This window comes from Brassica oleracea, chromosome C9 (assembly GCF_000695525.1).
Source record: "Brassica oleracea var. oleracea cultivar TO1000 chromosome C9, BOL, whole genome shotgun sequence".
Taxonomy (NCBI): Eukaryota; Viridiplantae; Streptophyta; class Magnoliopsida; order Brassicales; family Brassicaceae; genus Brassica; species Brassica oleracea.
In genome coordinates this window covers 52486356-52497505 of record NC_027756.1, presented here as the reverse complement: position 1 = coordinate 52497505, position 11150 = coordinate 52486356, and the positions used below count along the sequence as shown (strand labels likewise).

The 11150-nt window shown below is 33.2% G+C and overlaps 3 protein-coding genes across 3 annotated transcripts; 1 reads left to right on the top strand and 2 right to left on the bottom strand.

Annotated features, from left to right (window-relative positions):
- Window positions 1–2693: 2693 nt before the first annotated feature.
- LOC106319489 (TLD domain-containing protein 1) lies at window positions 2694–5112 on the bottom strand. The gene is made up of 7 exons (XM_013757834.1): window positions 5002–5112; window positions 4820–4922; window positions 4635–4739; window positions 4249–4564; window positions 3462–3651; window positions 3208–3394; window positions 2694–3128 (listed from the first exon to the last, which is right to left on the bottom strand). Exons 1-7 carry the CDS (start codon window positions 5052–5054, stop codon window positions 2817–2819), a joined length of 1266 nt encoding a protein of 421 aa, XP_013613288.1. The 5' UTR covers window positions 5055–5112; the 3' UTR covers window positions 2694–2816.
- Window positions 5113–5243: 131 nt separating this feature from the next.
- Window positions 5244–6927, top strand: LOC106319491. The gene is made up of 4 exons (XM_013757835.1): window positions 5244–5342; window positions 5514–5747; window positions 5834–5997; window positions 6691–6927. Exons 2-3 carry the CDS (start codon window positions 5580–5582, stop codon window positions 5981–5983), a joined length of 318 nt encoding a protein of 105 aa, XP_013613289.1. The 5' UTR covers window positions 5244–5342; window positions 5514–5579; the 3' UTR covers window positions 5984–5997; window positions 6691–6927.
- Window positions 6928–7256: 329 nt separating this feature from the next.
- Window positions 7257–7832, bottom strand: LOC106315331 (agamous-like MADS-box protein AGL80). The gene has a single exon (XM_013753066.1). The coding sequence runs from the start codon at window positions 7830–7832 to the stop codon at window positions 7257–7259; it is 576 nt and encodes a 191-aa protein (XP_013608520.1).
- Between the last annotated feature and the right edge of the window lie 3318 nt (window positions 7833–11150).

Below are 11150 nucleotides of genomic sequence, written 5' to 3'. Positions count from 1 at the left end.
TCACAAGGTTACTTTGAGGTGCTTTGAAGATGCTCCCTTTCCACAGAGGAACTTACATGATCTTTTTGACTAATCTCTGCCGAACCTCCCTTTCCACCTTGAAGGGTCTCATTCCTACTCGAAGGGTGTTTTGGTCTTCTTGCAGATTTTTTTTTTCAAACCGCTCTGATACCAATTGTATGTCCAACTCTATATTATCTGATTAGTACGATATTGTCCACTTTGGGCCTTAGAGGCAAGCCCGCATGGATTTACTTTTGGTTTCCTTCCCAAAAGACCTCGTACTAATTAGAGTTAGACATCTCTTTATATATTAGACACTTCTTGTCTAAACTTCCAATGTGGGACTTGGATTGACATCTCTCAGCGTGGTGTCTCAGAGAGTCCAAAAAAAAAAGCTAAAAGAGACTCTCTAATACAAAAAGGTTTAATCACAATCCAAAGATTATAATTAAAGCTTGGCTACAACAAGAATCCAAGAGCAGCCATTAAACTTCAGCAGATCATTGATTTACCTTGACACCGGAGCCTGCAACAAGAACAATGATCAAAGGATAAAGCAACCTATAGCACTCACTTGGTTTGAGTTGTTCTTGGTTGCGTCATAACGAGCGGTTACGTTGCAGTGATATAATACTGCGAAATGTACTCACTTGTTAACAGAACTCATTCAAGTTGACACCTATAGTGTATATCTCATAATATTCAAATATAGGTTATAGGTACGTTTACATGTATCGATCGAGGTAAATAAATTTTCTGGTAGTATGTTAAGATTTAATGTTTGGACGACGTTCTTAAGTGTGAACTAGTTACATGCATACATAATCTTCTTATGAATATTTATATTTTATTAATTCAAATGTTCTTAAAAAGTTTAAATCAAACACCAAAATATTTATATATGACAAAGCTTTTTATCAAAATATATATGCTTATTTTGAGTCAAATTTTTTAACACTCACATATAAAAAATATTTTAAGAATAGCTATGTACAAATGTTTTTTTTTTAAATTAATATTTAACTATAAAATGTTTTTATCTTAATTTTTAACTTTTATAATATAAATATATTATTTTCAGATAAAAAAAATTAATATATATATATATATATATATAAGAATTATATTTATTTTTTAAAATGTGATTTACAATAATAAATAAATGTACAACTGTTTTAAAAATATCTAGCGATATTTTATGTTTTAAAATAGAGGAATTCCATAAGATAGCCCTAAAAACGTTTTTGTCACAAATATAGCCTTTAAGAATCAAAATGGCCAAAATGTTTTATTAAGGGGTGTGTTTTTGGGTTTATGATTTATTATTTAAGGTTTAGGGTTTAGAGTTGAAGGGTGGAGTTTTGGGGTTATGAATTCAAATTTTAAAAACTAAAAAAATATTAAAATTTTCAAAATAAAAAAGTCTATTTTGGTCATTTTGTTTTTTGAAGTCTATTTTTGTGACAAAAACTTAAAAATGTCTATCTGAGAGAATTACCTTTTAAAATATTCATCTTTTTTTCTTTGCAAGTTTTTGTTTGTATGTTTCTTTACGACATGCAAATGTGTACTGCTTTGTATCAGTGAAACATATACATGATATTTTATGGTAACCGGTTGGTGGTAATACATACTAGCAAAATTTACAATTGTGAAAAATATGTTTTTAAACTAAACACTAATAAATTGAAATAATAAGTTATATATGCTATCGATGATTTTATATTAACAAAATTCAAAAATATAGGTATAGCTATAGAAAACAGCATATATATATATAGTAGATGTGCTGAAACAGAAATATATTTTGGAATAAAGCAGGGAACTACGGGAACATGCATTCCAAAATTATTTGATTTGAGTATAATCACAGTTGAAACCATGTATAGTATATATAGATATAGTAAAATTAATAAAATCTATATACATATAACTTACTTGTTATATAATAAGGTATTGATATCTGCTAATTAAGAAGGGGACCAAAGCTCTCGCTGTATTTTTCAAAATCCTAAGCAAAGCTGGCCTGGAAGAGGGAGGGGACCACACATTTTGCTCTTTTGTTATTTTGAATAGAGACAATATAAACATTCATCTGCTGCTCACTGCTCCACACACTAAAGTTTTGATGCAGCCGATTTCTTGGACTCAGACAAGTTAGACACCGATGAATATCAGTCTTCAAGTTTATATTTTAATTTTACGTGACTTTAGATTGCAACAAATTCCAAAGAGTTGTTGGGGACAGAGATCATAACTACTACACACGTTATACTAAAAAAATGAACGTTCTACTTAAATAACAAATGAAAAAGATCATACATTGTAATATATCATGAGAAATATATATATTTTTATCGCTTTACGATGGAACGATGGCCTAGTCTAACATTCATAAGAAAAAAACATTCAGTATCGAAATCGTAGAATCTAAGAGATGGGCCCACTAGTGGAATCTTCAAACACTTAATGGGCCGTTCTCAAAACATTCACATTTAATGGACCATTCGTAGAAACCTCACACTTAACGGGCCCTTAGCTTTTGCATTGGGCTTCATAACAACCAATTTTTTTTTTGCCCTTCCACTTCCCTTCCCGACATAAATACTGTCTGATCGACAAAATTAAAGATCAAACAATAATTTCAATGCTCTGTAAGCTTTAATGTCACTTTATGAACCTCTATGCTCTTTCTTGTTCAATGAAACAGTTTTATTATATGGTTTTATGTTAATTATGCAACATTCTTTATGGTACATGAAGTATATATTACGCGCACACGCATTGTATTAATGAACACTCTTTTGAATCTCTCACTCATTCGAGTTACTAGCCATGCCGACTAGTTTAAGCATGTTGCGATCTTCCTTAAACCTCTCAAGGACAGTACCTTTGATAGCGTTATGTTGCGTGTCTAGTTCGTTTGAGGCCTGAACTATCCCCCAGCATTCTATCACTTCTGGCTGTATCCTGCTCGTCTTGGAGAGACTCGGGCTACCAAACGTCGTGCAGGAGAACGTCTGGCCTTGATCGAAACTCGACGATATAAACAGACCAAAGTGGTTGATCTTTCCTCCGAATCCTATCCCGTTTGGGATGTTCTCTGACGTGAAGTTAGTAGCACACTGCACATGTTTTTAACATATGTTAGAGAACATACATAAACTGATAAAAGTCACATAGAAGAGTAGAGGTGTGACATACCCATTGAATGTTGGTGTTTGCTCCAGTTGGTCGGAAGATGGAGGCTTCAGGGTTAAGCTGGAAAAGAAAAGACTTCATGTCTCCGTAGAAATCGCTGTGCCTCTCCCAAGGCTGAGAGGCGTATCCTCCGTACACACAGCCTTCTCTGTCTTTGATGACTAACACCGACGCAGACATACCAGTGTTTCTGCAAAGATGAAATCTCATGAGCAAAAAGCAAGAGGGATGTAGTTGAAAAGAAAAAAAACACTCACGAGGTGTGTCCGAGGAATGTGTTGAAGCTTTGACCGTGCAAGGAGCTGTGATACAGGAGCTTCCACTCTTCAAGCTCGTGGTGAGGAAGAGCTCCTCCGATATGCCAAGCGTATTCTTTCTTTAGCAAAAGTATGTTCGAGTCCACAGTGTCCTCATAGAGCAGATGCGGGACTTGGTATCCAGGTCTCGCTACAAAGAAACGTCGCCGTTTAGTCAATAAGAAAAGTAGGCCTGGGAGTTCGGGATATCGTCGGTTCGGTTGATCCGGATTTTCGGTGTTATGCTCATAAGTTTCGTTTGGGTTTTTACTAATTATCGATCGGGTTCGGTTGGGATTGTAACAAATTTTTGAAATTGTCCAAAAATATATCTTTTAAACCTCAAAAATTGACAAATTGTTTTTCAAAATATAGAAATTATTCACAAATGTAATTAAAAATTAGTTAAACTATCTAAATTAACTAAAAAGTATTCAAAATAACAAATAAAACAAACTACAAAAATATTTTGAATACTCTAAAATATCTAAATCACCTTAACATATATAAAAACACTGACATATTTAACTAATTTCGGATATCTTCGGATCCTAGTTTGGATTTCGGTTCAGTTTGGGTTATAACCAAACCCCAAAGTAGTAAAAGCGCATAAGTCCCGTTCGGATATTTTTGTATAACAGTTTGGATCGGGTTTAGGTAGGTATTTCGGGTTGAGGTAAAAACGGCCAGGCCTAAAGAAAATTGCCTGCCTAGACGAGAAAAAGATAGAGAAAAAATGAAAAGGAACCTGGACTAGGTGGTGTAAGCAAGCTTCCGAGAAACTTTCTTACAGTAGGAACGTGCGAGCACCAGCTTCTAAAATCCTCAAAGGACATTCCTTTATCATCACCAGTGGATTTTGAGAAAGAAGCAGCGTTGAGAAGTGCATCCACCATCTCCTTGTAATCACTTGTTGAGCTGTCAGTGGTGGAGAACACACTCTTGAAGACCACAACAAGGACCAACTCTAAATCTGACCTTGTCAAGACGCCATTGGCATTGACATCTAAGGTCTGGTAAATGAACTCAGCAATCTCATCATCAGTTCCTTTCTCGTAGGTTGCCTGAATAATAAAGCAAGTAGCAAAGAGTTAACAGTAACCCCTCTTGTAGAGACAGAGTCTTTCAATTTACCTTAGCGATAACGAGATCTTCATAAGTCAATTTACCATCTTTCCTGTGTTGAGTCACCATATCAAACATCCTCTCTCCTAACGAACCACTCAGACCAAAGTTGGCCTGTGAAATCAAATTCAAACCCAAACACACACATCTTGTAAGAGAAGGCTCATTCTAATGATTGACCGTGGAAAACAAACCTGGAAAACGGGGTAGGAGACGTAAGAGTCATTGCTCTGAGATTGGGAAGCGAGGGAGACGAAGAGTGATTTGAGATCTTCGAGCTTCTTCTGAGTAAATGCTCTGCAAAACACACACACACACAATTGAGATGATAAAGATTCGAACTTTCGATCGAGAAGATGTTTGTTTGTTAGAGTACCTGCAAGCCGAAGTGAATCGGTGATTTACGGTAGACGAATTCGAATTTCCCATATTCTCTATATCTTCCTTCTTCTCCGACAGGGTTACGCCTCTGTTCTGTTCTTGTACTATTTGTTTGATTGATGTCTGTTTTTTTTTTTAATTTACAGCTTCAGCCCTTGAAAATCGAAATATGTTTTAATTTAACCCCATTAGTTTTGATTAGTTACAAATAGATCCATCAGAGTATTAAAGTTTTTTGACTTTTGTGACTTGTCAGATGTATTCGCTGAAAAACTCGGAGTAAGAAGACGAAGGAGGGAGGAGCAGATATAGATTCATGCTTTTGGGTTTTGACCGGTGAGTTTAATCAGTTAACTCTGTTTTAAGCATTAATTGCAATCTTGTCTTCTCACTCTCTATTGAATCTACAGTTCTGTGTTGACTTTGTTGTGTCTGTTTTGACTTTATTGTTCCTAAGTTATTAGTTTAAATCTTTCTAAAGTTGAGAGATCTTTGTATATGTAACAGGCTAAAGCCAAGATAGTACTAATAAGAGATCAAACAAAGGAAGGACCATTGTTTATCTGCAAGAAGATGACGAGATCGTGGGTGCTTTTGTTTGTTCTCATGTTCCTCGTGTTGACTTCTCAGTTAGAATGGAAGGAGCAACTTGAGAGTGAAATTGAGGCTAGTCGTTCCTTGATTCAATCAGATAAAGAGCTACATCATATACCACACGGCAAAGAATCTTTGCAAGAAAAGGTTTTTGTCCACTCTTAATTTCAGATATGCTTCATCATAGTATTGATCTAATTAATGATGATATGACTATTTCTATTTTGTGGCAGAAAATTCTCTCACAAGAAAATAAGATTCAGAAGCTTAATGACATGGTCCAAGATCTAAGGAGGCAATTGGTGCAATGCAGGAATGAAAATCAGGTTGAGTTGACGGAGCTAGTAACTGAGATTGATCAGCTTCCACTAAGTGGTGTCTAGTCCATTTTTCACAGGTACATTGTTTTCCTCCTAGCATATGTTCCACATGTGGTTTATTTCTTTCCTATTCAAAAAACATATGTGAAACTATGCTTGAAGAATTACCTATTTGATTTAGGCTTTAGATATGTGGATGGCTACAATCAACTGCCAACTAATCTGATGCACTTATGAGATATTGATCTTTTTGGATATATATGATTAAGACAGAATATGGCGGCATGCTTTCTAAATTACTCTCTGGGCCAGTCTTATTAAAATAAAAAAATTATATGAATTTCATTGATATTTGATCAGACACATGCATTATCTTTTTTCTCCAGTCCTTAGCTTGCTGTCTGGACCTTTTAGCTTAGAGATTTCAATAGATTTGGACACTGGAGAATTTTTTTATTTATGTTTTTACTTAGCACTCAGAACATTGTTAGGAAGTAGTTCTGAACTTTTGCATATATAGGCGAGAGATAGAATAAAAGGTAAGTACGATTTGCTAGAATATGAAATGTTTTGCCCAAGTATATCCATGTAAAAGTTCAGTGGACATATAAGCCTGCATGAACACATTATGTAGTTTGAATATCTCTCAGTAGATATTGGTAAGTAGTTGCAATATCCTTTTGAATACTTGTTTAGAATCATATCTGTTTTTGACTCTGTACTGAATCCTAAGTACTGTATTCTGAATCACATTTTTGGTGTGTGTGCAGATAGAAGCTTTTTTTCAAGCACTTCACAACCTTCAAATGTTAATCAAGATTCTTTAATCAACCTAATACCCCAAAAGCCTTGTTTATACTGCACTTGGAAGTTCTGTGTACTTTGAAGGAGAAATCAAAGAAGAGTGGAATAGGCTAAGAATACATGTATAGGCTAAGAATGCTATTGGAATCTTTGGGGTGTAACTCTACTCCCTCTCTATCTCTATCTCTCTCCTCTTTGGTTTTCTTTTGTCATGAAAATTAATGTACTTTCCCATATATAAGCTTATTGTTCTCAAACAATTTGCTTTACGTTGAACCCTAGAAAAACATATAGTGTTAAATACGGGATGAGCTCTTTAATGATTGCAAATGGAAAACATTGCATTAATTTAGGTTAACATATGCAAACAAAGACACAAGTTTAAGACACAACAAGAAGCAAAAACAAAAAAAACAAGAAACATGACCAAAGCAACAAAAACTAGAAATATGAAACGAGAATGCAAAGACACAACAACAACAACTTTATTCCAAGACAAATTAATTTTATTATTCGACGGCTAGCTGCTTCATTAGGCATTGTCCGCACCATCAGACTCGCTGCTCTCTCCTTCATAGGTCTTCATCTCCCCATCGTCATCCTCAAGAAATGGCTCATTGCCACTCGTATTCGGATGTTGCTTACGTAACTCTCTATCATAATACGCAATTTTCTTACTTGCATATGACTTTAACTTCTCAATCTCGGTTTGAGAAAGATCAGCAATCATTCTACTACCATTTTTGATTTGGAGCATGAGATTATCCATCTTCAACTCCTCGACAGCCTTCCGAGAAAGCTCTAGTTTCTTCTCGATCTCCTTGGTAATGGTCTTGATGAATGATGACTCTTCCTCATCCGCGTTCATGTTCCTCTCGGTTTCCGGTAATGCGTTATAGCAGTCGATGAGAGATTGAGCCTCCTCCAGAGATGGCCACGCCACCAGCTTACCATTATTACGGTTGTAAAAGACCAAACATGCACTCATATCACAAACGATGGTTAGTTCTTCAGCCATTTGAATCAATTCTTTCATCCTCCGCTGGCAAACAGTTGCTCTTCTCTTTCGTTCCTCGACCCAAGCCAACTTCACTTTTGGTCTTCCCATGGCTGTCGCTTTTAGTTCTATCTTTTATTTGTGATGTTGAAATATAGTCATGCACTTGTAATCTTATATATAGAGAGAGTCGAGAGGAAGAGTCAAGAACACAAAATGGACAACGTTGGGAATGTATTCAATTACCATTAATTTTCAACATATTTCATATAGGAGTATGGTAAATAATAATTTGACTGTACTATTTTGGTAATTGTTCAATTACCATTAATTTTGAATATATCTCAAATTAGTAGTCTAGGAATAAAAAGTTTGACTAGACTATATATTTTGTTGTGGTAGTATTCTCTATATATTAATTGAGAAGCATTATAACATTTTTTGTAGTCACGTGTCATCATTAGAGTAATTCTTAAAATTTTTAGAGAAATATGTTGGTCCACCAAAATATATAATAAGCTTTTTATTAAACTAACCAAAAAATTATTATTTATGTTTTTCATTATTTTCTAAAATAAAAATTACGGAATTGTTTAATGTGACTAAAGTATATATGATAATTAATGATTTTGAATAATAAAATTTGATAAAAGTTAGTGTATCTTCTATCATATTTGTTTAATTTGAAATATTAAAATAAATTAAACAAATATACTAACCATATAATAAAAATTTAGATTTTTATGTATATGTTATATCTTGAATTTTTTTAAAAGGACGATAAATTACTAAAACTGTTAAAAGTATGACAATCAAATTTTGCAATCCATGGTTTAAAAATATTTTTATAACAAGATACAAATGATTACAAAATTATATAAGCAGAAAGTCTCATTTAATAAGTATTAATATTAAAAGATATATATTATTTTAAATTAAAATATATACCATATAAAAATACATAAATATTTTAATTTTGAAATTTACTTTCAAAATTTTTTTTGATAAAAGCTTTGAACAAATATTGACAACTTAATTTTCTTAAAAAATATTATAAATTACGAAACAATTAATCTCACAAAGAAAATTTTGTTATTAATAATTTAATGCTTTTGTTATAACAGATACAAATAATAAAAAAAATCATATGAGTAGAAATATCATTTAATAGATATTAATATTTAAAATAAACTATATATATGTTGATATCATTTAAATTTAATTATATACAATATCAAATAGAAAAAAATATTGTTTGGATTAATACATTTATTTATATGTTCACACCAATTTAATTATATATGTAATAGTTACTGATTTTTTTAATCTTTCAATATATTTATTATTTTATGATATGAAAAAACATATAATATATAAAATAATTTATGTATATAATGTTCATCCCGCGCAAGACGCTGATATTAATCTAACCTAGTATTAAATTAAATATATTGGTTGTTCTAATTATTACGTATAATGTTGATTTATTATCGTATTTTAATATAGGTTTACTATTTTCGTAACACACACGTTTAGTCAGAGACAAGAAAATCCATAGCAAGCAAAGAAAGATCCCGCGTTTGTGGGAAATCAAGAATGACATAAATAATCTTACATGTGAATTTAAAGTTTAAGCATCATAAAAGAAACGATGAAAAAAACTTCTCCATATCAAAAAACTTTATGAAAATTAATGTACCTACTGTTCGACGTGCATGCCAATGATAATCCAGTTAAATACGACAATTTATCTAAGTATAGCTTGTTGTTCTCAAACAAGCAACTTGAGAGTGAAATTGAAGCTAGTCGTTCCTTGATTCAATCAGATAAAGAGCAACATCATATACCGCAGGGCAAAGAGTCTGTGCAAGAAAAGGTTTGTCTTTATCCGTTTCACTTCTCTTTAGCTGCTTTGATTCTCAAGAAACTTACATTAACCATAGTTATCTGAAAACCACCCACTCTTAGCTTCACATATGCCTTCTTAGTCTGATCTAATAAAGATATGACTATCTCTATTTATGGCAGAAAATTCTCTCACAAGAAAATAAGATTCAGAGGCTTAATGACAAGGTCCAAGATCTAAGGAGGCAGTTGGTTCAATGCAGGAATGAAAATCATGTTGAGTTGATGGAGCTAGTAACTGAGCTTGATCAGCTGCCACTAAGTGGTGTCTAGTTCCATTTTACAGGTACATTGTTAGCACACTTTCCACATGTGGTTTATTTCTTTCCTATTAAAAACATATGTTAAATCATGCTTCAAGACTGAGACATCAGGGGCTGCTAGCTGGACTGGGATGGACTATCCAAAATTCAAGAGAAACTCAGAGATTTTCAAGCTCCACTGACTTTGATTACTATCTGGTCCAGGGTTATCAAAATGAATTTTCCATATGAATATCATTGCTATTTGATCAGACCTCGACCTTTTACCTTAGAGATTTCAATAGATTTGGACATTGGAGAATTTGGTTTTTCCCCCGGGAACACTGTTAATAGGTAATTGAGAACTTGTACATAGTCTGGCTAGAGATATTATAAAGGGAAGAACGAATTTGTTAGAAGATGAAACGTTTCTCCTAAGTATATCCATGTCGAAGTTCAGTGGACATTTTACATATAAACCTTCATGAACACATTATGTAGTGTCTCTCTCTGAATATCTCTCAGTAGATATAGGTAAGTAGTAGCAATATCCTTCTGAAACTTGTTTAGAAGCGTATATGTTTTTTGACTGGGGGACCCCCATAGCTTTCTCTGCATAAAGCTAGTTTTATAGTTGATTGGCAATTTTTTTTACTCTATTGAATCCTAAGTATACTGTATTCTGAATCACATTTTTTTTGTGTGTGCAGATAGAAGCTTTCTCTCACACACTTCACAGGCTTCAAATGTTAATCAAGATTCTTAAATCAACTTAATACCCCAAAAGCCTTGTCTATAAACACTGCACTTGAAATTTCTGTGTACTTTGAAGGAGAAATCACAGAAGAGTGGTCCTTATAGTAGTTCTCTACATCAACTATGCATAGCTAAGAATGCTATTGGAATCTTTGGGGTGTAATTAATTATACTCTCTCTATCCCTCTCCTCTTTGGCTTTCTTTTATCATTACACTGAAAGCGTTGGACTAATGGGTAATAATAAATCTTACGTGTGAATTTAAGGTTTAAACATCATAAAAGAAACGATGAGAAAAACTTTTCCATATCAAACTATTCATGAAAATTAATGTACCTATATATAGCTTATTGTTCTCAAACAATTTGCTTTATGTTAGAACCCTAGAAAAACATAGTGTTGAATACGGGATGAGCTCTTCAATTATTGCAAAGGGAAAACATTGCATTAATTTAGGTTAACATATGCAAACAAAGACACAAGTTTAAGACACAACAAGAAAAAAAAAAAAAAAAAAAAAAAAAAA

Excerpts from the sequence above, each read along its gene's own strand:
- LOC106319489 (XM_013757834.1), bottom strand. The coding sequence starts at position 5,054 with ATGGGAAATTCGAATTCGTCTACCGTAAATCACCGATTCACTTCGGCT. Across the intron at positions 4,565-4,634 it reads AAGATCTCGTTATCGCTAAG|GCAACCTACGAGAAAGGAAC; the intron begins GTAAATTGAAAG and ends TTTATTATTCAG. Across the intron at positions 3,129-3,207 it reads CAAACACCAACATTCAATGG|TGTGCTACTAACTTCACGTC; the intron begins GTATGTCACACC and ends AAACATGTGCAG.
- LOC106319491 (XM_013757835.1), top strand. The coding sequence starts at position 5,580 with ATGACGAGATCGTGGGTGCTTTTGTTTGTTCTCATGTTCCTCGTGTTG. Across the intron at positions 5,748-5,833 it reads AAGAATCTTTGCAAGAAAAG|AAAATTCTCTCACAAGAAAA; the intron begins GTTTTTGTCCAC and ends ATTTTGTGGCAG.
- LOC106315331 (XM_013753066.1), bottom strand. The coding sequence starts at position 7,832 with ATGGGAAGACCAAAAGTGAAGTTGGCTTGGGTCGAGGAACGAAAGAGA.